Source organism: Pseudophryne corroboree, chromosome 2 (assembly GCF_028390025.1).
Source record: "Pseudophryne corroboree isolate aPseCor3 chromosome 2, aPseCor3.hap2, whole genome shotgun sequence".
Classification (NCBI taxonomy): Eukaryota; Metazoa; Chordata; class Amphibia; order Anura; family Myobatrachidae; genus Pseudophryne; species Pseudophryne corroboree.
Window position 1 is genome coordinate 811,140,795 of NC_086445.1, and position 26,968 is coordinate 811,167,762.

The 26,968-nt window shown below is 49.0% G+C and overlaps 1 protein-coding gene and 1 long non-coding RNA gene across 4 annotated transcripts in view; one reads left to right on the forward strand and one right to left on the reverse strand.

The window, feature by feature from the left end:
• The window catches only part of LOC135049790 (uncharacterized), a 216,161-nt gene that overhangs the window by 167,325 nt on the left and 21,868 nt on the right, over positions 1-26,968 (reverse strand). The window lies entirely within an intron of this gene.
• Positions 3,543-26,968, forward strand: part of SIRT2 (sirtuin 2) — a 156,053-nt gene continuing 132,627 nt past the window's right edge. Inside the window, exons 1-2 of one of the 3 annotated variants that reach the window (XM_063955663.1) lie at positions 3,544-3,639; positions 21,546-21,589. In XM_063955663.1, coding sequence (XP_063811733.1) covers positions 3,630-3,639; positions 21,546-21,589 — 54 coding nt within the window. In that variant the 5' untranslated portion in view covers positions 3,544-3,629. Of the gene's footprint in view, positions 3,640-21,545; positions 21,590-26,968 lie in introns of all 3 variants that reach the window. The other 2 variants (XM_063955666.1, XM_063955665.1) reach the window with 2 other exon arrangements.

A 26,968-nucleotide genomic window follows, 5' to 3' on the forward strand; every position in this document is an offset into this window, starting at 1 on the left:
GGACAAATGGTCAGGGTCGCATCTTCAGATGCACCTGCGGATAACCCTGTCTCCAAGGACAAGGGTGTCTCTTCTGTGGTGGTTGCAGAGTGCTCATCTATTGGAGGGCCGCAGATTCGGCATACAGGATTGGATCCTGGTGACCACGGACGCCAGCCTGAGAGGCTGGGGAGCAGTCACACAAGGAAGAAACTTCCAGGGAGTATGGACGAGCCTGGAAACGTCTCTTCACATAAACATTCTGGAACTAAGAGCAATATACAATGCTCTAAGCCAGGCAGAACCTCTGCTTCAGGGAAAACCGGTGTTGATCCAGTCGGACAACATCACGGCAGTCGCCCATGTGAACAGACAGGGCGGCACAAGAAGCAGGAGTGCAATGGCAGAAGCTGCAAGGATTCTTCACTGGGCAGAGAGTCATGTGATAGCACTGTCAGCAGTGTTCATCCCGGGAGTGGACAACTGGGAAGCAGACTTCCTCAGCAGACACGATCTTCACCCGGGAGAGTGGGGACTTCATCCAGAAGTCTTCCACTTGCTGGTAACCCGTTGGGAAAGACCAATGGTGGACATGATGGCGTCTCGCCTCAACAAAAAACTGGACAGGTATTGCGCCAGGTCAAGAGATCCGCAGGCAATAGCTGTGGACGCGCTGGTAACGCCTTGGGTGTACCAGTCGGTGTATGTGTTTCCTCCTCTGCCTCTCATACCAAAAGTATTGAGAATTATACGGCAAAGAGGCGTAAGGACGATACTAGTGGTTCCGGATTGGCCAAGAAGGACTTGGTACCCGGAACTTCAAGAGATGATCACGGAAGATCCGTGGCCTCTACCTCTAAGGAGGGACTTGCTTCAGCAGGGTCCCTGTCTGTTTCAAGACTTACCGCGGCTGCGTTTGACGGCATGGCGGTTGAACGCCGGATCCTAAAGGAAAAAGGCATGCCGGAAGAAGTCATTCCTACTTTGATTAAAGCAAGGAAGGAAGTAACCGTGCAACATTATCACCGAATTTGGCGAAATTATGTTGCGTGGTGCAAAGATCGGAGTGCTCCGACGGAGGAATTTCAACTGGGTCGATTCCTACATTTCCTGCAATCAGGATTGTCTATGGGTCTCAAATTGGGATCTATTAAGGTTCAAATTTCGGCCCTGTCGATTTTCTTTCAAAAAGAATTGGCTTCAGTCCCTGAAGTCCAGACCTTTGTTAAGGGAGTGCTACATATACAGCCTCCTGTGGTGCCTCCAGTGGCACCGTGGGATCTCAATGTGGTTTTGGACTTTCTAAAATCTCATTGGTTTGAACCACTAAAGAAGGTGGATTTGAAATATCTCACATGGAAAGTGACCATGCTTCTAGCCCTGGCTTCGGCCAGGAGAGTGTCAGAACTGGCAGCTTTATCTTACAAAAGCCCATATCTGATTTTCCATTCGGACAGGGCAGAACTGCGGACTCGTCCGCATTTTCTCCCTAAGGTGGTGTCAGCATTTCATCTGAACCAGCCTATTGTAGTGCCTGCGGCTACAAGTGACTTGGAGGACTCCAAGTTACTGGACGTTGTCAGAGCATTAAAGATATATATTGCAAGGACAGCTGGAGTCAGAAAATCTGACTCGTTGTTTATATTGTATGCACCCAACAAGATGGGTGCTCCTGCGTCTAAGCAGACGATTGCTCGTTGGATCTGTAGCACAATCCAACTTGCACATTCTGTGGCAGGCCTGCCACAGCCTAAATCTGTAAAGGCCCACTCCACAAGGAAGGTGGGTTCATCTTGGGCGGCTGCCCGAGGGGTCTCGGCATTACAACTTTGCCGAGCAGCTACGTGGTCAGGGGAGAACACGTTTGTAAAATTTTACAAATTTGATACTCTGGCTAAGGAGGACCTGGAGTTCTCTCATTCGGTGCTGCAGAGTCATCCGCACTCTCCCGCCCGTTTGGGAGCTTTGGTATAATCCCCATGGTCCTTTCAGGAACCCCAGCATCCACTAGGACGATAGAGAAAATAAGATTTTACTTACCGATAAATCTATTTCTCGGAGTCCGTAGTGGATGCTGGGCGCCCATCCCAAGTGCGGATTATCTGCAATAATTGTACATAGTTATTGTTAACTAATTCGGGTTATTGTTGAAGGAAGCCATCTTTCAGAGGCTCCGCTGTTATCATACTGTTAACTGGGTTTAGATCACAAGTTGTACGGTGTGATTGGTGTGGCTGGTATGAGTCTTACCCGGGATTCAAAATCCTCCCTTATTGTGTACGCTCGTCCGGGCACAGTACCTAACTGGAGTCTGGAGGAGGGTCATAGGGGGAGGAGCCAGTGCACACCACCTGATCTGGAAAAGCTTTACTTTTTGTGCCCTGTCTCCTGCGGAGCCGCTATTCCCCATGGTCCTTTCAGGAACCCCAGCATCCACTACGGACTCCGAGAAATAGATTTATCGGTAAGTAAAATCTTATTTTATACAGCGCCTAAATTTAGTGCCCCCCCCCCCCCCCTCTCTTTTTTTACCCTTTTCTGTAGTGTAGACTGCAGGGGAGAGCCAGGGAGCTTCCTTCCAGTGGATCTGTGAAGGAGAAATGGTGCCAGTGTGCTGCAGGAGATAGCTCCGCCCCTTTTCCGCGGCCTATTCTCCCGCTTTTTTCTGGATTCTGGCAGGGGTATTTTCCACATATATAGCCTCTAGGGCTATATATTGTGGTATTTTTGCCAGCCAAGGTGTTATAATTGCTTCTCAGGGCGCCCCCCCCCCCCCCCCCCAGCGCCCTGCACCCTCAGTGACCGGAGTGTGAAGTGTGTGTGAGGAGCAATGGCGCACAGCTGCAGTTGGAGAAGACTGATGTATTCTGCCGCCGATTTTCCGGACCTCTTCTTGCTTCTGGCTCTGTAAGGGGGACGGCGGCGCGGCTCCGGGACCGAACACCAAGGACTGGGCCTGCGGTCGATCCCTCTGGAGCTAATGGTGTCCAGTAGCCTAAGAAGCCCAATCCGGCTGCAAGCAGGCGAGTTCGCTTCTTCTCCCCTTAGTCCCTCGCTGCAGTGAGCCTGTTGCCAGCAGGTCTCACTGAAAATAAAAAACCTAAGTCTATCTTTCTTTCTAAGAGCTCAGGAGAGCCCCTAGTGTGCATCCAACCTCGGACGGGCACAAAATCTAACTGAGGCTTGGAGGAGGGTCATGGTGGGAGGAGCCAGTGCACACCAGGTAGTCATAAATCTTTCTAGAGTGCCCAGCCTCCTTCGGAGCCCGCTATTCCCCATGGTCCTTACGGAGTTCCCAGCATCCACTAGGACGTCAGAGAAAGCTGGGATACACATACGGATTTTATTATACTGTTGTGCTCACAGTATTACAGGAGGGGTGTAGGGTGAAGCAGTGATTGCTACATTATCATCTAAACTGAACACTATCATTCAGCAATCAGCACTTAAAAAAACTGCAGAAAGTAGCTCTCTGCTTTGCCTTACTAAGTGCCAGTCACCCTCTGCTCGCCCAATCAAAAGCATTTTCCTCCCTTCCAATGGGGCTAGAGCAGAGGCGGGTCCAGGCCACTGTGGTCACATGACATGTAGTTCCCTCAGCTGCTACTGTTGCTGCTGCTGGACTCGAGGCGGAAGTGGCTGAAGTCTCCATGGCTGCAGGTACTATACTCGGGCTCCAGCACCTTATGCATTCTGCAGGGAGATGCATGTGAAGTGAAGAGGCATTATCACTCTCACAGGCTTCCAGTAGCTACAGATAAGTGTCTGCCCCTACTATGCTTTGTTTGTACAAGACTGCACTGACAGCACTCTGCAGCAGCCTCTGGAAGCCACAGGCAGGCAGAACTTGATGACAGTAATGTGTTTATTACTGTACCTAAGGGTTTTATATCACAGCCTGATCTAGCAGTCGTGTACACATACACCCAGATCGAAGTATGAATATATAATGGTCACTGAAGGGGGGGGGCACAACCTTTCCAAGGGAGTGTTATAGAGCAACCTAACATATGCACTGCTGTCAGTGTAACAGCTGACTTGATACAAAGTACAGTAACTGGAAAACCTATCTCAGTAGGAAAGGATGTATGAATGATAACTACAGCAATAAATGTAATATACAGAATGTGTTGGTGATATATTGATATTTTTCATAGCTTTTAGCCAAGTGAACGTTTCTTGTTAAACAGTCTGTGCATTCAAATCATTAATGATGTAAACATTAAGGGGTATATTTCTTAAACAGCAGCTTTTCTGACCCTAACATGGTTTCCTGCAGCATTTTAAACTGCAATAACATTGGATGCAAAACCAGGCTTGTTTGGAACTATTGTGGATAAAACTGCTCACAATGGCTGTCTTTAAAAAGCTGCAGTATAGCATTATTTATTAACATTTACTTAAATAGTGCCAGTATATTCCATTGCACTTCATTAAATATATCCGCAAGGATAGAGTTAGTTTGTGGACAGCGCGCCTCACTTAGAGGTTTCATGCATATTGCACACTGTAATGTGCACCTCTAGATTGTGAGCTCCATGGAGCAGGGCCCAGGCTGCGCCAGAACCCCAACACGTGTCCAAAATGCTAACACCAGAACTCCAACACCAGCCGAAATGCCGCAGCCCGAATCCTGACACCTGGCATCCCGGTTGTAAATATACCCTGTAGTGTTTTCCCCCCGGTGGTGGTGGGGGTAGGTTTAGGCACCCCTGGGAACGGTTAGGGCTATGCTGCTGGGAGGGGGGTAGGTAGGTTAAGGCACCACCAGGGCAGGTTAGGCTGCTGGAATGGAATGTTAAGGGGGGTTGGGGGAGGGTAAGTATACTTCCCTACCCTGTTGGGCTTCTCTCCATCGGGATGACACAGTCGGTCTTCTGAACACCGGCATCCCGAGTGCCAGTAAAGTGTATCACACCCCTCTACCCTCCTGTTCTCACAACCGTTTTCTCTAACACTTCAGTTACAGCTGTCTCCTACTCGGTGACTGTCTATACCCGCATCTCCTCTCGCTAGATACTGTCTATGGCTGTCCTGCCCCTAGTAGTATGCCGATTACTCCTTTGCTCCCTTACAGCTCAGCTGTATTGTGTACTGAGAATTGTGGTGGTAATTGTTACCTGTGCTTTGGGTTTTCAGTTACTGTAATGTGAAGTTCTGTGTACCCTGTATTGTTCTAAGCGTCAAATCCAACCTAAATGGGCCGATTTCTGTCACCTACAAAAAACACTCCTCATATTAAGCATTTTTGCCATGCATCACAGCCCTACTGTATTAGGTTGCAAATCCAATGAGCGTTTACACTTACTGCACTCCACTTAAGCTGACAGGCTTTTAGGTGTAAAAGGCTGCAAGTCTGAAATCTAAATGCTGACTCATTTTGGAATACATGTGCGGGATACATACAAAATCTTGGCATATAGGATGCCAGCTATAACTATACCGACAATGGCATCCCGTCTGCCAGAATCCTGGCAGCGAGTCCCTTCGCGGGCTTACTGCGCTCGCCACAGGTTCTATTCCCACTTGGTTGGTGGGGTGGATTCCAGGTATTTCCTGACAGCTGGTATATTGCCTGCATCCCACATTTGAATTATGGAAATATTTACACCTCAGAAATTTACTTTTGACTTGCCTTACATGAGGTGCATTAAGGGGTGTATTCAATAATTGTCGGAAGCTGCCGTCTTTCTGACAGGTTTAGGTCGGAAGGGGTTCCGACCTATTCAATAGGGGGCCGTTTTTTCCAACAAGTTGGGTATTCCCAACTTGTCGGAATGCGCTGCCAATCCGCATGTATTGTCTGAAGCGCGGCCAAACCCGACAGGTATTAGCTCCATTTCCGACAATGTCAATCCAACTTTAAAAAAAGTCGGGTAGCCATTGTCGAAACGGCCAAAACCTGTTTTTAAAAAGTCTCAGGTGTGGGGGATACAGCGGGGCTGATCCCCGAGGGCTCTGATTCCTGCGCTGACCAGGGAGATCAGGGCCTGCGTCTAGCTCAGGAGCCGTGGCCACAAGTAGCAGCTGCATCCCGGAGCTCCCATCCGCTCCAGTTCCCCAGGTGCCACTCACGATGAAGGGAGAAGGCTTCAGAGAGGACCCTGGCAGTGTCACCATGAGTGGCGGATTGAAGTAGTGACTCTTGCTCTGCCTCCAGGCGTCTAGCTCCGCCTGAGCCGCTCCTCCATGCCCATGCTCCTTCCATCATGTGCTGAAGGAGGAGGCCGGCTCTTGTGTCTCTGTGCCTCCTGGTCTACGCCTCCGTTGCCAGTCAGGCACCAAGGGAGGCCGTCTCTCCACTTATGCCGTCCTGGCCGGGTCCACCTTCCAGGGAGGACTATCCACCTCAGTCTCTCCCAGGGATCACAAGTGCAGTCCCGGGACTTCCCCTGCTCTGTACTACTCACAGAACCTTCGGGGTCAAGCCAGACAGGTATTTTTAGTTCAGTCTCCGGAGTGCTGATGGAGCCTGTCAGCGCTGAGTCCTGCAGCGGCGGGCATTGCTGCAGGGGTGGGGTTCCCTTCTCTCCCAGCTGTGATGACCTGCTACCGGGTGGGCGCCTGTCTGTGTCCTTTCAGAAAAAGTTGGATTGACATTGTCGGGAAAGGCCAAATCCTGTCGGATTTGGCCGTTCATTGTGCTTTGGCTGAAAGGATGAGACTTTAATTGAATATATCCCTAAGCCCAGAAGTGGCCAGACTTTTGGGACCTGGGATCTACTTTTTGTTCACTTACTTACCGGTGATCTACCAGCATCAAATAACACCAATAATAAAGCTCACACTTAAAAATAGCATTAATAATGATGCCATCAAATAACAGCACCAATAATAATGCACACATTTAAAAACAGTATTAAGAATGACATCAAATGCCCTCCTTTGCAGACCCCCCCCCCCTTGTGCAGATACCCCCCTTCCAGTCCCCTGCATAATAGCCTGTTGTACAATAATACCCTCTGTGCAGATCCTCCACCCTCTGCAGATCTCCCCCTTGTGTAAACCCCCCCCAAAAAACAACCCCTTTGTGAAGATACCACGCTCTCTGCAGATCCCCCCTTTGCAGATCATCCCTCCCCTTGTGAAGAAACCTCCATTTGCATAACTTCCCTGACAAGGGGTCACAATGCTTATCTTCAGTCCTCCCTCTCCCCGCAGTCGCTTCTCCCGTTTTCACGCTGCATGGCCTCCCGCTGGCTGCTTCTCCTGTCTTCGCCACCGCCAACTGGATCCAACTAGCGCCCAGGCTCCTCAAATTGCAGGTGTCATTATGTCACTCGTGCACCCACACATTTCATCCCTGGGAACTGTGAAGAGAAGCAGCGGCGGCAGGCTCCTTACAGTTATTTTCTGTTAGGTCTGTTGCGATCTACCGGTAGATCGCGCTCTACCTTTTGGCCACCTCTGCCTAAGCCTCTTTGGTCCATTCTATTAATGTTAATGATCTTTAAATGATTCAGGATACAAAACTTTGGTAGATTTCATCATTATTTGAAGAGATTTTCCAATACTGTGTAACAAGGTGTGGATGTGAAGACACTGGGCCTCATGCTTGTACGCAATGGCCGATTATCATGCAATATAGCAATTATCGTCAGACTGCGCAAAGGTGGCAGTGTGATCTTGCTCGCAATGAGGATATCATGGAGAAGATTGACAGTGACCTTTGGAGGAGTTAACGGGAAGCTTATGGAGAAAACGGAGGCCTGTCATGGCCGTTTTCAGGGAGCGTAGCTACTGAATGTTGCAAGCTCATACGTACTGCTGAGTCGCTACTGCTGTGTCCAGTCTGCAGAGCCATAGACCAACCTTTTCCCCGATGTTCCTCATTTTTGTGTATAGATCACCAAGGTGTATGCAATTGCGATTGAGTTTGCAGTGGCTCTGGTGGGCATTAGCAGTTCTGTAACCTATTGCACTTGCATACAAACATGAATTAGGCCTTCTCTCCAGTTACTGCTACAGGCTGACGTAGTAAAGGACCTTATTTTATTTACTCCATCTTCTCACTAAATTGAACCATTACTTCCATCTCTCTCTAGAAAAATATAAAATTTATACCCTAAAAATGTAAGCATAATTTCATACAATATAAATCCCAAATTAAGTTTTTGGTTGTGTTGTTTTTATAGATATCCTGTGTATTTTTTTGAATCCTGTGGGGGAGATTCAAATGTTTGAAAAGTCAGTTGGGAGTCTGTTTTTTTCCTATCTAATAGATAGGAAAAAAAAGACACCCAACCGACTTTTCCCCAGCCAGGAGTCCAAATAGACAGCAAATGGTATCGGCAGCACACGGTGAAATAACGACACAAGGAGTCAGGATAAACTGCAGTTTATCCTGACTCCTTGTGTCGTTATTTCACCGTGTGCTGCCGATACCATTTGCTATATATATATTAATATATATATATATATATATATATATATATATATATATATATATCAATATATATATATATATATATATATATATATATATATATCAATATATATTAATATATATTATATTTCTCTGACGTCCTAGTGGATGCTGGGTACTCCGTAAGGACCATGGGGAATAGACGGGCTCCGCAGGAGACTGGGCACTCTTAAAAGAAAGATTAGGTACTATATCTGGTGTGCACTGGCTCTTTCCTCTATGCCCCTCCTCCAGACCTCAGTTAGAATCTGTGCCCGGCCAGAGCTGGATGCACCTAGTGGGCTCTCCTGAGCTTACTAGAAAAGAAAGTATTTGTTAAGTTTTTTATTTTCAGTGAGATCTGCTGGCAACAGACTCACTGCTACGTGGGACTTAGGGGAGAGAAGCAAACCTACCTGCTTGCAGCTAGCTTGTGCTTCTTAGGCTACTGGACACCATTAGCTCCAGAGGGATCGAACACAGGGCCCGACCTCGATCGTCCGTTCCCGGAGCCGCGCCGCCGTCCCCCTTGCAGAGCCAGAAGACGGAAGATTCAGGAGAAAATCGGCGGCTGAAGACTCCGGTCTTCAATAAGGTAGCGCACAGCACTGCAGCTGTGCGCCATTGCTCCCACAGCACACCACACGCACCGGTCACTGGTGGGTGCAGGGCGCTGGGGGGGGGGGGGGGGGGTGCCCTGGGCTGCAATTTGTTTACCTTGCTTGGCAAAATGCACATAATACAGTTCTAAACTGTATATGTGCCTAATCCCCCGCCATAAATATTATTAAAAAAGCGGGAGAAGCCCGCCGCTGAGGGGGCGGAGCTATCTTCCTCAGCACAGCCAGCGCCATTTTCTCTTCACAGCTCCGCTGGAAGGACGCTCCCCAGGCTCTCCTCTGCAGTATACACTACGGAAAGGGTAAAAAAGAGAGGGGGGCACATAAATTTAGGCGCAATTGTGATAATAAGCAGCTATTGGGGGAAAATTCACTTTGTATTAGTGTAAATCCCTCTGTTATATAGCGCTCTGGTGTGTGCTGGCATACTCTCTCTCTGTCTCCCCAAAGGACTTTGTGGGGTCCTGTCCTCAGTCAGAGCATTCCCTGTGTGTGTGTGCGGTGTGTCGGTACGGCTGTGTCGACATGTTTGATGAGGACGCTTACGTGGAGGCGGAGCAGAAGCCGATAAGTGTGATGTCGCCAGAGTGCATGGATATGTGGAAGGTATTAACCGACAGTGTCAACTCCTTGCATAAAAGGTTCGATGACGTAACAGCTTTGGGACAGCCGGCATCTCAGCCCGCGCCTGCCCAAGCGTCTCAGAGGCCATCAGGGGCTCAAAAACGCCCGCTACCTCAGATGGCAGACACAGATGTCGACACAGAGTCTGACTCAGAGTCTGACTCCAGTGTCGACGAGGATGAGACAAATGTACAATCCACAAGGGCCATCCGATGCATGATTACGGCAATGAAAAATGTGTTGCACATTTCTGACATTAACCCGGTTACCACAAAAAGGGTATTATGTTTGGGGAGAAAAAGCAACCAGTGACTTTTCCCCCATCTGATGAGTTAAATGAATTATGTGAAGAAGCGTGGTGTTCCCCAGATAAGAAATTAGTGATTTCTAAGCGGTTACTAATGGCGTACCCTTTCCCGCCAACGGATAGGTTACGCTGGGAGACATCCCCTAGGGTGGACAAGGCGCTCACGCGCTTATCAAAAAAGGTGGCACTGCCGTCTCAGGATACGGCCGCCTTAAAGGAGCCTGCAGATAGAAAGCAGGAGGCTATCCTGAAGTCTGTGTATACACACTCAGGTACTATACTGAGACCTGCTATTGCTTCAGCATGGATGTGTAGTGCTGCTGCAGCAGCAGCAGCATGGTCTGATTCCCTTGACAGGGATACTATTTTACTAACCATAGAGCATATTAAAGACGTTGTCTTATTTATGAGGGATGCACAGAGGGACATTTGCCGGCTGGCATCTAGAATTAATGCAATGTCCATTTCTGCCAGGAGAGTATTATGGACTCGGCAGTGGACAGGTGATGCTGATTCTAAAAGGCACATGGAAGTTTTGCCTTATAAGGGTGAGGAATTATTTGGGGACGATCTCTCGGACCTCGTGTCCACAGCAACAGCTGGGAATTTGACTTTTTTACCCCAGGTTCCCTCACAGCCTAAGAAAGCACCGTATTATCAAGTACAGTCCTTTCGGCCCCAGAAAGGCAAGCGGGTCAGAGGCGCGTCCTTTCTGCCCAGAGGCAGGGGTAGAGGGAAAAAGCTGCACCAGACAGCCAGTTCCCAGGAACAAAAAGCCTCCCCTGCATCCACTAAGTCCACCGCATGACGCTGGGGCTCCACAGGTGGAGCCAGGTGTGGTGGGGGCCCGTCTCCGGAACTTCAGCGACCAGTGGGTTCGCTCACGGGTGGACCTCTGGGTTCTACAAGTGGTATCTCAGGGATACAAGCTGGAGTTCGAGACGTCTCCCCCTCGCCGTTACCTCAAATCAGCCTTGCCAGCCACTCCCAAGGAAAGGGAGGTAGTACTGGCGGCAATTCACAAGCTGTACCTCCAGCAGCTGATAATCAAAGTTCCCCTCCTTCAACAGGGACGGGGTTACTATTCCACAATGTTTGTGGTACCGAAACCAGACGGTTCGGTGAGACCCATTCTAAATTTGAAATCCTTGAACAATTATATAAGGAAGTTCAAGTTCAAAATGGAATCGCTCAGGGCGGTTATTGCAAGCCTGGAAGAGGGGGATTTTATGGTATCACTGGACATCAAGGATGCTTACCTACATGTCCCCATTTACCCACCTCACCAGGAGTACCTCCGATTTGTGGTACAAGACTGCCATTACCAATTCCAGACGTTGCCGTTTGGTCTGTCCACGGCACCGAGGGTATTTACCAAGGTAATGGCCGAAATGATGATACTCCTTCGAAAGAAGGGAGTTATAATTATCCCGTACTTGGACGATATCCTTATAAAGGCGAGGTCCATGGAGCAGTTGTTGGTCGGAGTAGCACTATCTCAGGAAGTGCTACAACAGCACGGCTGGATTCTGAAAAACGGGTGTCGGTGCATCACTGCACGCGAGTCCTGGGAAAGATGGTGGCTTCTTACAAAGCAATTCCCTTCGGCAGGTTCCATGCAAGGATCTTTCAGTGGGATCTGTTAGACAAGTGGTCCGGATCGCATCTTCAGATGCATCGGATGATAATCCTGTCCCCGAGGGCCAGGGTGTGTCTGCTGTGGTGGCTGCAGAGTGCTCATCTTCTCGAGGGCCGCAGATTCGGCATTCAGGACTGGGTCCTGGTGACCACGGATGCAAGCCTCCGAGGTTGGGGGGCAGTCACTCAGGGAAGAAACCTCCAAGGACAATGGTCGAGTCAGGAGACTTCCCTACACATAAATATTCTGGAACTAAGGGCCATTTACAATGCCCTAAGTCAAGCAAACCCCCTGCTTCAAAACCAGCCGGTGCTGATTGTCAGACAACATCACGGCGGTCGCCCATGTAAACCGACAGGGCGGCACAAGAAGCAGGATGGCAATGGCAGAAGCCACAAGGATTCTCCGATGGGCGGAGAATCACGTGATAGCACTGTCAGCAGTGTTCATTCCGGGAGTGGACAACTGGGAAGCAGACTTCCTCAGCAGGCACGACCTCCACCCGGGAGAGTGGGGACTTCATCCAGAAGTCTTCCAGCTGATTGTAAATCGTTGGGAAAGGCCACAGGTGGACATGATGGCGTCCCGCCTCAACAAAAAGCTAAAAAGATATTGCGCCAGGTCAAGGGACCCTCAGGCGATAGCTGTGGACGCTCTAGTGACACCGTGGGTGTAGCAGTCGGTTTATGTGTTCCCTCCTCTTCCTCTCATACCAAAGGTATGAGGATAATAAGAAAGAGAGGAGTAAGAACTATACTCATCGTTCCGGATTGGCCAAGAAGAACTTGGTACCCGGAACTACAAGAAATGATCTCGGAGGACCCTTGGCCTCTGCCGCTCCGACAGGACCTGCTACAGCAGGGGTCCTGTCTGTTCCAAGACTTACCGCAGCTGCGTTTGACGGCATGGCGGTTGAACGCCGGATCCTGATGGAAAAGGGCATTCCGGTTGAAGTCATTCCTACGCTGATAAAAGCTAGGAAGGATGTGACAGCAAAACATTATCACCGCATATGGCGAAAATATGTTGCTTGGTGTGAGGCCTTGAAGGCCCCAACAGAGGAATTTCAGCTGGGTCGATTTCTGCACTTCCTACAGTCAGGAGTGACTATGGGCCTAAATTTGGGATCCATTAAAGTCCAGATTTCGGCCCTGTCTATTTTCTTTCAAAAAGAACTGGCTTCACTGCCTGAAGTTCAGACGTTTGTTAAGGGAGTGCTGCATATTCAGCCCCCTTTTGTGCCTCCAGTGGCACCTTGGGATCTCAACGTAGTGTTGGATTTCCTAAAATCACATTGGTTTGAGCCTCTTCAGACCGTGGAGTTGAAGTATCTCACGTGGAAAGTGGTCATGCTTTTGGCCTTGGCTTCGGCTAGGCGTGTGTCAGAATTGGCGGCTTTGTCATGTAAAAGCCCTTATCTGATCTTCCATATGGACAGGGCAGAATTGAGGAGTCGTCCCCAATTTCTCCCAAAGGTGGTATCAGCGTTTCATTTGAACCAACCTATTGTGGTGCCTGCGGCTACTCGGGACTTGGAGGATTCCAAATTGCTGGACGTAGTCCGGGCCCTGAAAATCTATGTTTCCAGGACGGCTAGAGTCAGGAAAACTGACTCGCTGTTTATCCTGCATGCACCCAACAAGCTGGGTGCTCCTGTTTCAAAGCAGACTATTGCTCGCTGGATCTGCTCCACGATTCAACTTGCACATTCTGCGGCTGGACTGCCGCATCCTAAATCAGTAAAAGCCCATTCCACGAGGAAAGTGGGCTCTTCTTGGGCGGCTGCCCGAGGGGTCTCGGCTTTACAACTTTGCCGAGCTGCTACTTGGTCGGGATCAAACACTTTTGCAAAATTCTACAAGTTTGATACCCTGGCTGAGGAGGACCTTGAGTTTGCTCATTCGGTGCTGCAGAGTCATCCGCGCACTCCCGCCCGTTTGGGAGCTTTGGTATAATCCCCATGGTCCTTACGGAGTACCCAGCATCAACTAGGACATCAGAGAAAATAAGAATTTACTCACCGGTAATTCTATTTCTCGTAGTCCGTAGTGGATGCTGGGAGCCCGTCCCAAGTGCGGATTTTCTGCAATACTTGTATATAGTTATTGCTTAACTAAGGGTTATTGTTCTGAGCCATCTGTTGAATGAGGCTCAGTTGTTATTCATACTGTTAACTGGGTATAGTTATCACAAGTTGTACGGTGTGATTGGTGTGGCTGGTATGAGTCTTACCCTGGATTCCAAATCCTTTCCTAGTAATGTCAGCTCTTCCGGGCACAGTTTCCCTAACTGAGGTCTGGAGGAGGGGCATAGAGGGAGGAGCCAGTGCACACCAGATATAGTACCTGATCTTTCTTTTAAGAGTGCCCAGTCTCCTGCGGAGCCCGTCTATTCCCCATGGTCCTTACGGAGTACCCAGCATCCACTACGGACTACGAGAAATAGAATTACCGGTGAGTAAATTCTTATTTTCTCTAACGTCCTAAGTGGATGCTGGGGACTCCGTAAGGACCATGGGGAATAGCGGCTCCGCAGGAGACTGGGCACATCTAAAGAAAGCTTTAGGACTATCTGGTGTGCACTGGCTCCTCCCCCTATGACCCTCCTCCAAGCCTCAGTTAGATCTCTGTGCCCGAACGAGAAGGGTGCACACTAGGGGCTCTCCTGAGCTTCTTAGTGAAAGTTTTAGTTTAGGTTTTTTATTTTCAGTGAGACCTGCTGGCAACAGGCTCACTGCATCGAGGGACTAAGGGGAGAAGAAGCGAACTCACCTGCGTGCAGAGTGGATTGGGCTTCTTAGGCTACTGGACATTAGCTCCAGAGGGACGATCACAGGCCCAGCTTGGATGGGTCCCAGAGCCGCGCCGCCGGCCCCCTTACAGAGCCAGAAGGCAGAAGAGGTCCGGAAAATCGGCGACAGAAGACGTCCTGTCTTCAACAAGGTAGCGCACAGCACTGCAGCTGTGCGCCATTGCTCTCAGCACACTTCACACTTCGGTCACTGAGGGTGCAGGGCGCTGGGGGGGAACGCCCTGAGACGCAATAAAAACACCTTAGATGGCAAAAAAATGCATCACATATAGCTCCTGGGCTATATGGATGCATTTAACCCCTGCCAGAATACATAGAAAAACAGGAGATAGGCTCCGCCCCCTTATCGGCGGCCTTATCTCCTCAGCACACTGGCGCCATTTTCCCTCACAGCTCCGTTGGAGGGAAGCTCCCTGGCTCTCCCCTGCAGTCACTACACTACAGAAAGGGTTAAAAAAGAGAGGGGGGCACTAATTAGGCGCAGTATTAACTATACAGCAGCTATAAGGGGAAAAACACTTATATAAGGTTATCCCTGTATATATATAGCGCTCTGGTGTGTGCTGGCAAACTCTCCCTCTGTCTCCCCAAAGGGCTAGTGGGGTCCTGTCCTCTATCAGAGCATTCCCTGTGTGTGTGCTGTATGTCGGTACTTTTGTGTCGACATGTATGAGGAGAAAAATAATGTGGAGACGGAGCAGATTGCCTGTAATAGTGATGTCACCCCCTAGGGGGTCGACACCTGAGTGGATGAACTGTTGGAAGAAATTACGTGACAGTGTCAGCTCTATATAAAAGACAGTGGTTGACATGAGACAGCCGGCTACTCAGCTTGTGCCTGTCCAGACGTCTCATAGGCCGTCAGGGGCTCTAAAGCGCCCGTTACCTCAGATGGCAGATATAGACGCCGACACGGATACTGACTCCAGTGTCGACGGTGAAGAGACAAATGTGACTTCCAGTAGGGCCACAAGTTACATGATTGAGGCAATGAAAAATGTTTTACACATTTCTGATAATACGAGTACCACCAAAAAGGGGTATTATGTTCGGTGAGGAAAAACTACCTGTAGTTTTCCTGAATCTGAGAAATCAAATGAGGTGTGTGATGATGCGTGGGTTTCCCCCGATAACAACTGATAATTTCTAAAATGTTATTGGCATTATATCCTTTCCCGCCAGAGGTTAGGGTGCGTTGGGAAACACCCCCTAGGGTGGATAAAGCACTCACACGCTTGTAAGGGCTCTACCCTCGCCTGAGATGGCCGCCCTTAAGGATCCTGCTGATAGAAAGCAGGAGGGTATCCTAAAAGGTATTTACACACATACTGGTGTTATACTGCGACCAGCAATCGCCTCAGCCTGGATGTGCAGTGCTGGGTTGACGTGGTCGGATTCCCTGACTGAAAAGATTGATACCCTAGATAGGGACAGTATATTTTTGCCTATAGAGCATTTAAAAGATGCATTTCTATATATGCGTGATGCACAGCGGAATATTTGCCGACTGGCATCAAGTCTAAGTGCGTTGTCCATTTCTACCAGTAGAGGGTTATGGACACGTCAGTGGTTAGGTGATGCGTATTCCAAACGGCATTTGGAAGTATTGCTTTATTAAGGGGAGGAGTTATTTGGGGTCGGTCTTTCAGACCTGGTGGCCACGGCAACAGCTGGGAAATCCACGTTTGTACCCCAGGTCGCCTCTCAACATGAGAAGACGCCGTATTATCAGGCGCAGTCTTTTCGTGGACAAGCGGGAAAAAGGTTCCTCATTTCTGCCCCGTGACAGAGGGAGAAAAAAAAGGCTGCAGAAATCAGCCAGTTCCCAGGAACAGAAACCCTCTCCCGCCTCTGCCAAGCCCTCAGTATACGCGGGGGCTTTACAAGCAGAATCAGGCACGGTGGGGGGCCTGTCTCAATGAATTTTAGCGCGCAGTGGGCTCACTCGCAAGTAGACCCCTGGATCCTTCAGGTGATATCTCGGGGGTACAAATTAGAATTCGAGACGTCTCCCCCTCGCCGTTTCCTAAAGTCGGCTTTACCGATGTCTCCTTCTGACAGGGAGACAGTTTTGGAAGCCATTCACAAGCTGTATTCCCAGCAGGTGATAATCAAGATACCCCTCCTGCAACAGGGAACGGGGTATTATTCCACACTGTTGTGGTACCGAAGCCGGACAGCTCGGTGAGACCGATTCTAAATCTAAAATCTTTGAACACTTACATACAGAGGTTCAAATTCAAGATTGAGTCACTCAGAGCAGTGATTGCGAACCTGGAAGAAGGGGACTACATGATGTCTCGGGACATCAAGGATGCTTACCTTCATGTCAAATTTACCCTTCTCACCAAGGGTACCTCAGGTTTATGGTACAGAACTGTCACTATCAGTTCAGACGCTGCCGTATGGATGGTCCACGGCACCCCGGGTCTTTACCAAGGTAATTGCCGAAATGATGATATTCCTTCGAAGGAAGGGAATTTTAGTTATCCCTTACTTGGACAATTCCCTGATAAGGGTAAGATCCAGGGAACAGTTGGAGGTCGGTGTAGCACTATCTCAGGTAGTGTTGCGGCAGCACGATTGGATTTTCAATATTCCAAAATCGCACCTGGTTCCGACGACGTGTCTTCTGTTCCTAGGGATGATCCTGGACACAGTCCAGAAAAAGGTGTTTCTCCCGGAGGAGAAAGCCAGGGAGTTATCCGAGCTAGTCAGGAACCTCCTAAAACCGAGCCAAGTCTCAGTGCATCAGTGCACAAGGGTTCTGGGTAAAATGGTGGCTTCCTACGAAGCAATCCCATTCGACAGATTCCACGCAAGAACTTTCCAGTGGGACCTGCTGGACAAATGGTCCGGGTCGCATCTTCAGATGCATCAGCGGATAACCCTGTCACCAAGGACAAGGGTGTCCCTCCTGTGGTGGTTGCAGAGTGCTCATCTTCCAGAGGGCCGCAGATTCGGCATTCAGGACTGGGTCCTGGTGACCACGGATGCCAGCCTGCGAGGCTGGAGAGCAGTCACACAGGGAAGGAATATCCAGGGCTTATGGCCAAGCCTGGAGACATCACTTCACATAAATATCCTGAAGCTAAGGGACATTTACAATGCTCTAAGCTTAGCAAGACCTCTGCTTCAAGGTCAGCCGGTGTTGATCCAGTAGGACAACATCACGGCAGTCACCCATGTAAACAGACAGGGTGACACAAGAAGCAGGAGGGCAATGGCAGAACCTGCAAGGATTCTTCGCTGGGCGGAAAATCTTGTGATAGCACTGTCAGCAGTATTCATTCCGGGACTGGACAACTGGGAAGCAGACTTCCTCAGCACGACCTCCACCCGGGAGAGTGGGGACTTCACCCAGAAGTCTTCCACATGATTATAAACCGTTGGGAAAAACTCGACAGGTATTGCGCCAGGTCAAGGGACCCTCAGGCAATAGCTGTAGACGCTCTGGTAACACCGTGGGTGTACCAGTCAGTGTATGTGTTCCCTCCTCTGCCTCTCATACCCAAGGTACTGAGATTGATAAGATGGAGAGGAGTAAGCACTATATTCGTGGCTCCGGATTGGCCAAGAAGGACTTGGTAACCGGAACTTCAAGAGATGCTCATGGAGGATCCGTGGCCTCTACCTCTAAGAAGGGACCTGCTCCAGCAAGGACCCTGTCTGTTCCAAGACTTACCGCGGCTGCGTTTGACGGCATGGCGGTTTTGAACGCCGGATCCTGAAGGAAAAAAGGCATTCCGGATGAAGTCATCCCTATCCTGATCAAAGCCAGGAAGGATGTAACCGCAAAACATTATCACCGCATTTGGCGAAAATATGTTGCGTGGTGCGAGGCCAGTAAGGCCCGACGGAGGAAATTCAACTGGGTCGATTCCTACATTTCCTGCAAACAGGAGTGTCTATGGGCCTGAAATTGGGGTCCATTAAGGTTCAAATTTCGGCCCTGTCAATTTTCTTCCAAAAAGAACTAGCTTCAGTCCCTGAAGTTTAGACGTTTGTAAAAGGGGTACTGCATATACAGCCTCCTTTTGTGCCTCCAGTGGCAATTTGGGATCTCAATGTAGTTTGGGTTCCAAAAGTCACATTGGTTTGAACCACTTAAATCTGTGGAGTTAAAATATCTCACATGGAAAGTGGTCATGCTGTTGGCCCTGGCCTGGGCCAGGCGCGTGTCAGAATTGGTGGCTTTATCCTGTAAAAGCCCTTATCTGATTTTCCATTCGGACAGGGCGGAATTGAGGACTCGTCCTCAGTTTCTCCCTAAGGTGGTTTCAGCGTTTTCACCTGAACCAACCTATTGTGGTGCCTGCGGCTACTAGGGACTTGGAGGACTCCAAGTTGCTAGACGTTGTCAGGGCCCTGAAAATATGTTTCCAGGACGGCTGGAGTCAGGAAAACTGACTCGCTGTTTATCCTGTATGCACCCAACAAGCTGGGTGCTCCTGCTTCTAAGCAGACTATTGCTCGTTGGATTTGTAGTACAATTCAGCTTGCACATTCTGTGGCAGGACTGCCACAGCCAAAAATCTGTAAATGCCCACTCCACAAGGAAGGGGGCTCATCTTGGGCGGCTGCCCGAGGGGTCTCGGCTTTACAACTTTGCCGAGCAGCTACTTGGTCAGGAGCAAATACGTTTGTAAAATTCTACAAAATTGATACCCTGGCTGAGGAGGACCTGGAGTTCTCTCATTTGGTGCTGCAGAGTCATCCGCACTCTCCCGCCCGTTTGGGAGCTTTGGTATAATCCCCATGGTCCTTACGGAGTCCCCAGCATCCACTTAGGACGTTAGAGAAAATAAGAATTTACTTACCGATAATTCTATTTCTCGTAGTCCGTAGTGGATGCTGGGCGCCCATCCCAAGTGCGGATTGTCTGCAATACTGGTACATAGTTATTGTTACCAAAAAATCGGGTTATTGCTGTAGTGAGCCATCTTTTCTAGAGGCTCCTCTGTTATCATGCTGTTAACTGGGTTCAGATCACAAGTTGTACGGTGTGATTGGTGTGGCTGGTATGAGTCTTACCCGGGATTCAAAATCCTTCCTTATTGTGTACGCTCGTCCGGGCACAGTATCCTAACTGAGGCTTGGAGGAGGGTCATAGGGGGAGGAGCCAGTGCACACCTGATAGTCCTAAAGCTTTCTTTAGATGTGCCCAGTCTCCTGCGGAGCCGCTATTCCCCATGGTCCTTACGGAGTCCCCAGTATCCACTACGGACTACGAGAAATAGAATTATCGGTAAGTAAATTCTTATTATATATATATATATATATATATATAATACACACAAACAAATCTAGAAAACCACAGCACTCGCCACCCCAGAAGCGTGGTGCAATATCTGCACTCACCGCTCATAGGGTGGGGTGCATGCAGCCCACGGCCACCAACCCAAATATATACAAACAGAAAGTTCAGCACTCACCATAGCAAGCTCACTTATCCTCACAACATCACTAAATAAATGATTTGATCATTTATTTATTGATGTGAGGATAAGTGAGCTTGCTATGGTGAGTGCTGAACTTTCTGTTTGTGTGTGTGTGTGTATATATATATATATATATATATATATATATATATAGTGTATATATGGGAGTTTGACTTTTTATGTTTATATTTCTGACAGTAGTTTGTTCAGTGGAGATGCGTGCTTTATTGTAATATATACTAAGAAGTATACAAAGAACACTATGCAAGTATTATAAATATTAGAAAATCAAAGATGAATTTAAATAATCCATACAGATGTGTCACTGTGGCACCACAGCACACAGGTCTCAGCATAGCAGGTCACATGCATACACACGCTCCCGATACGCATGCATTGTAATGGGGCCGGCTGCGGGTAAGCACACCCTGCATGCGGTCCCGCTACAGAGCGCTGCTGTACGGAGCAAAGCTGTAGCAGGACACGTCTGTAGATCCAGTGGTGTAAGTTCGTCACAGTTGCCCGGAGGCAAGATAAATATTGCTGCCCCCCTATTTCCCATATTAAGATAAATATATGTGTGCGTGCGTGCGTGTATATGGAGTGTTCTGAAAAAAATTTATATACTGTATTTATACATTTAATTGTCTTTTATTTTAAATCACACATTTCTTAGCAGTCATACCCAGGATTAGAACCCATGACCTGTTACACTGACAGCAGACACTTTACTGATGGAGTTATTTGCTCCTGTAGAGGAAGCATGAGAATTCTAACTATATAAAGTTACGTGTAATTGTCAGAGAAGTGTCTTCATATAGTTAAAATTCTCATATTTCCTATACAGGAGCAAACAGCTTCATCAGTAAGGTGTCTGCTTTCAGTGTAATAGGTCATGGGTTCTAATCCTGGGTGTGATACTTGTAAAATGAGTATATTCAGTATAATAAAGAGGGTGTGATTTGTAAGGTGCAGGGACCAGTGAGGAAGTTGGCCACTGAAAAGACAGCGACAGCTATCAATTAACTTAGGGGGTAATTTCAAGTTGATCGCAGCAGCAAATTTTTTAGCAGTTGGGCAAAACCATGTGCACTGAAGGGGAGGCAGATATAACATGTGCAGAAAGAGTTAGATTTGGGTGGGTTATTTTATTTCTGTGCAGGGTAAATACTGGCTGCTTTATTTTTACACTGCAAATTACATTGCAGATTGAACACACCACACCCAAATCTAACTCTCTCTGCACATGTTATATCTGCCTCTCCCTGCAGTGCACATGGTTTTGCCCAACTACTAAAAAAATTCCTGCTGCGATCAACTTGGAATTACACCCTTAATTGAATGGTGTCACAGAATGGGAGGAGAGGTGCCCCCCTTCAGAGCAGGAGCCCGGCGGCAGATGACTCCGTTGCCTCCCAGAGTTCTGCCTCTGTGTAGATCTGAGTGGATACCTTCAATGTAGAGTGTTGGTAAAAGTGACATTTTAACTGTTTTATATTCACATTATTTAATTTTGAGCGCTAATCTAGACAAAATAATCAGAGGATGTGAAACAAATTTGGGAGCCATCTAAACATTTTTAAGGTCAGTGAAGTGAGATCTTTAGAAATGACCCCAAAGGGTTCTGCACACAAAGCAGATCTAGGAGCTGTGAATACCTGCGTCCTTCTACTTCCCCAGCTGCTAGACTGATTACTGTGTTTCTTTCTTTGTATGGAAGCAAAGGAAAGTGAGGAACCAAAAACCAAGTTGGAAGATTCAGAGGTACAGTAACTTACTAACTTACATTCTGAATTCACTGACCTAGGTTACATCTATCTACCACCATCTATGAAATGACAGTGTGAAACTGATGGTTGCTATGGGCAACTTCCAACTTTCTCTTTCAAAGGCTTTTCCTCCATATTAGGGTGGGTACACATGTAAACGACCAGCAATCAGGCCAATGGGTGAGGCGATTTCCCTTCGCATGCCGGATTGCGGGTATACACTAGACCGATGTAATGAGCAGTAAACAAATCTTGTTCCGTCCTTCATTACACTGCGCCGGGTCGCACGCGATATCTTCTGGTTGGCCTTACAACAGGGCTTACCGGAAGATGACGCATGTGACCCGCGGGAGCGTGCAATAGTTTGTACGCACAATGTAGCTACACTCTGATCGGTCAATGCATAGAGGTTGTACAGTATATTGAAGTGCAAGGTCCAATTACAATTCATTCTCTCTCTTTCTATATATATATATATATATATATATATATATTTCTGCTGCGGGGTACACTGGGCTCCACAAGTCTGGACAATGGGGTGTAGAGTAGGATCTTGATCCGAGGCACCAACAGACTCACAGCTTTGACTGTTCCCAGAATGCACAGCGCCGCCTCCTATATCACCCCGCCTCCCAGCACAGGAGCTCAGTTTTGTAAGTTGGTGCTGCAGTAAGCAGGCACTTAACAGAGGGGCTGCAGCCCTAAGAAAAGCTTTTTTCTGAAGAAAAATTGAAGACTTCAGGGCAGCAGCGGTGGTAAATGTATTGTGACATTCTCTGCTGCAGCTCCAGCTCTCCCCAGCGGCGCTGTACACTCCCGAGCCCTGGTTGCCAGGTACCTACAGCGGAGGCTTCGGTTTACTTCACGTTAGGCACACACGGCTGGGGCTCTCCAGGATCGCGTGGCCGCGCTTCGGGAGGTGGTAAGTGGGTCCTGGCGCGGTCAGTGGGAGGCGGACCGCGCGCGCTGGCGGTGGACACTGTGGCAGTACAGGCGATCCCACTAGATCACCAGGGCATGGGCGCAGGTCAGGTTTTCTCTCAAAACCGATTTTAATATCGCCCACAGTACCCGATAGTTTTGCCAGCAAGGGGGATAAAGCTTAGACCTGAAGCCCCAGGGCGCCATTTCTAACAAGTGTTCCCGCCCTGGAGCTGCATCTCTGTCTTTTCCTCGCTCCCAGTCAGTGTCTGCGGCGCCATTAATCCTCAGCTCACTGTTCCTGGGACTGCTTGGGCAAATCCTCCTATGTTAAGCCGCCTGGTTGTCAGCGCTGTGCCTTTACATGATTCTTAAGTATTCTACCTGCCTTTCTGCTGCGGGGTACACTGGGCTCCACAAGTCTGGACAATGAGGTGTAGAGTAGGATCTTGATCCGAAGCAGCAACAGACTCAAAGCTTTGACTGTTCCCAGAATGCACAGCGCCGCCTCCTATATCACCCCGCCTCCCAGCACAGGAGCTCAGTTTGTCAGTTGGTGCTGCAGTAAGCAGACACTTAACAGAGGGGCTGCTCCAAGCAGCCCTGAGAAAAGCTTTTTATGAGGACTTCAAGGGCAGCAGCGGTGGTAAATGTTTTGTGACATTCACTGCTGCAGCTCCAGCTCTCCCCAGCGGCGCTGTACACTCCGAGCCCTGGTTGCTGGGTACCTACAGTGGAGGCTCTGGTTTCTTCATGTTAGACACACACGGCTGGGGCTCTCCAGGATCGCGTGGCCGCGCTTCTGGAGGTGGTAAGTGGGTCCCGCTCGCAGGACCCGGTTTTTATCGCGATCCAACGCGGTCAGTGGGAGGCGGGCTGCGCGCGCTGGCGGTGGACACTGTGGAAGTACAGGCAATCCCACTAGATCACCAGGGCATGGGCGCAGGTCGGGTTTTCTCTCTAAACCACTTCTTATATCGCCCACAGTACCCGGTGGTTTTGCCAGCAAGGGGGATAAGGCTTAGACCTGAAGCCCCTCCCCCAGCCCCAGGGCGCCATTTCCCGCAAATGTTCCCGCCCTGGAGCTGCATATCTGTCTTTTCCTCACTCCCAGTCAGTGTCTGCGGCGCCATTATCCCTCAGTTCCTGGGACTGCTTGGGCAAATCCTCCTATGTAAACCCGCCTGGTTGTCAGCGCTGTGCCTTTACATGACAGTTAAGTTTTCTACCTGCCTTTTTAGACAGTGATAATTAAGAAAGAGTGCATTTAGTCAGGGGTTTATAGTACAATTACCCTGTGATATACATCCAGTTCTTACTGTGTACTGTTATATCTACTGTTATATAGCTGTGTAAGCTAGTCCAGTGCAATATTATTGTCTGTAATAACCTCTGCATTGTACAAACTGTGACCTTCTGTGTGTGCATTTGATAGCTGAGTGTTGTCCATCTCGTGTCTTTCACTCAACTTGCTATCCCTATATTCTACAACCTGAGGGGGCTTGGTGCGTCAGGCGTTATCTAATATAGGATTTTCACAAAGATATACTGTATTACGTATTTTTCTCTGTGATTTGGTCACCATATCTCTCCTTTATCTCTGCTAGTGCTGACTACACTGCGTAGGGGTTTGTGTTTGGGATATTGTGCTGCTGATAATTGTACTGTGTTACCTCATACTGCAAGTTATATCATGTCTGCTTCTGAGGGTAACGGTTCTGGGGCGGAACACACTGCTGTGTTGCTGAAGCCACAGGCACATATGAGGAGAATATAGCAGCTGTGGGATCTGGTTCTGGGGGCTCCTTGCCCCCCAGTGGGACTGTAGCAACGGAGGCACATACTGACCCACCGTGGTCCGCTTTTTCCACGCTTCTGCATACGCTAGTTCATAAACTAACACCCCCTATGGGACCCCCAATGCCGGTACAAACGTATGTGGGCCCTGCAGCTAACCCGCCGTGGGCGGACGATTTATCTGCTCAATTAAAGAAGTTGAACAAGTCCTTGACTACGAAAAAGTCTGACCAACGCACGCCTAAGTCCAAGAGGTCCTCTAAGCGAGCGCTCGTCTCCTCACAATCCACTGCTGTCACTGACACCTCGTCTGATGAGGACGGCACTTACACTGACCCCACAGGTTCTGACTCAGATACGACTGATGGGGAGGGTAGTTCACATGTGGATGTTCCTGACCTTTTGGAGGCTATTAAGTTAATTCTGCAGATTACGGATGATCCTGAGCCATCCGTGCTTCCTAAGAAACCAGATAGGTTCAAGCATCAGAAGGTTATTAAACAGGTTTTACCTCACTCTGATCACCTAGTGGATATACGTTCGGAACCCTGGGAAAACCCGGGTACGAAGTTTGCGCCTCAAAAGAGGTTGCTGGCTCACTATCCCCTCGCGCCAGAGCTGTCTAAGAATTGGGAAACACGTCCTCCAGTGGACTCACATGTGGCTAGGATGGTGGTTTCCTCAGCTCTACCTGTCACTACCGTCCCTGAAAGAGCCTACTGATAAACGTGTGGAGGGTTGTCTAAAAGCGATTTACACCTTCACGGGTGCTGCACAAAGGCCTACTATTGCAGCTTCATGAGCTGCTGAGGCTATTGAAGCATGGGCCTTGGAGTTAGAAGCTGAAATCTCCTTTGACCATGCTAGACAATGCTTGTCATATATTGTCACAGCTTCTCGATATATTAAAGAGGCGGCTTCTGATGCCAGTATCCTGGCAGCCAAGGCTCGCCGGATATTGTGGCTGAGATCCTGGTCTGTGGATCTGGACTCTAGAAAACCCTGGAGGTACTCCCTTTCAAGGGAGATATTCTGTTTAGGGAGGACTTAAATAAGATAGTGGCTGACTTGGCTACTGCCAAAACTGCCTGTCTACCTAATACCGCTCCTTCTGTGTCGAAGGCTAAAGGTACGTCCTTTCAACCCTTTCGTCCTTCAGGTAAAGCAAAAGGTCAGGCGTACAATAAGCAGGCCCGCACTTCCAAACCTGGTAAGCTGAAGCACAAAAGAGCCTGGCTTGCCCGTCAGCCAGCTGCCAAGACGATAAGCCTGCCGCATGACGGGGCGGGCCTCCCCCTGGGAGATCCCAGGGTGGGAGGCCGGCTTCTAGGGTATACCCAGGAATGGTTTAAGACCACTTCAGATTCCTGGGTACGGGAAGTCGTCACTCGAGGTTTACGCCATTGCCTTCAAAAACCGACCCCCTCATCGATTTTGCCAGACAGACGTCCCTTTGGACCGGACAAAGGCAAAAACTCTACACTCGGTGGTACAGACCCTCCTGGATACAGGAGTCGTAGTACAGGTGCTTCTTGCTCAGAGGGGCCGGGGGTACTATTCTCCGCTGTTTCTAGTCCCGAAACCGAATGGGTCCTCCCGGCCCATTTTCAACCTCAAGGCATTGAACAGGTTTGTGAAGATTTCCAAGTTCCGTATGGAAACCCTTTGCTCTATATAGTTCTGGCCTTGGAACCTGGGGACTACATGGTCTCCTTGGACATACAGGATGCTTACCTGCATATTCCTATAGCAGTGTCACATCAACAATACCTGAGGTTTGCTATTGGCAACATCCATTACCAGTTTCGGGCGTTACCTTTTTGGTATAACAACGGCTCCGCGAGTCTTCACCAAAGATATGACGGTGGTACTCCGCCGTCAAGGGGTCAGGATACTGCCGTATCTGGACGACTTGTTAATCCTGGCAAATTCCCCAGATCTTCTCCTGTGTCATCTGGATATGACGGTCCGGTTTCTAAAAGCCCACGGGTGGCTCATGAACTGGAATAAATCCTCCCTGGTCCCTGCTCAGAGCATGGTGCACCTAGGAGCGCTGTTAGACATTCACAACCAGAGGTTGTTCTTGTCTCAGGAAAAAGTCCTGAAGCTTCAGGACAGGATTCGTTGCTTCCTTTCTCGTCCGCAAGTGTCGATACATTCGGCTATGCAGGTGCTGGGCCTCATGGTGTCAGCATTCGACATGGTGGAGTATGCTCAATTCCATTCTCACCCCCTCCAGAAGCTGATTCTAGCTAAGTGGGATGGCCTGCCTCACCGGATCAGGTCTCATATGATCTCATTGACTCCGGAGGTCCGTATGTCGCTGCTCTGGTGGCTCCAGGACCAACAATTGTGCAGGGGCCATCCCTTCTGGATATCCAACTGGGTCCTGTTGACGACAGATGCCAGTCTAAGAGGTTGGGGCTCAGTGCTGGAGCAGCACTCCTTACAGGGTCGGTGGACCAAGGAGGAATCTCTCCTCTCGATCAACATTCTGGAGTTGCGGGCGGTCTTCAATGCGTTGAATCTGGCCCAGCATTTAATTCAGAACCTTCCTGTTCAACTACAATCGGACAATGCCACCACAGTGGCTTACATAAATCATCAAGGCGGCACTCGAAGCCATTTGGCAATGAAGGAAGCCTCACGGATTCTA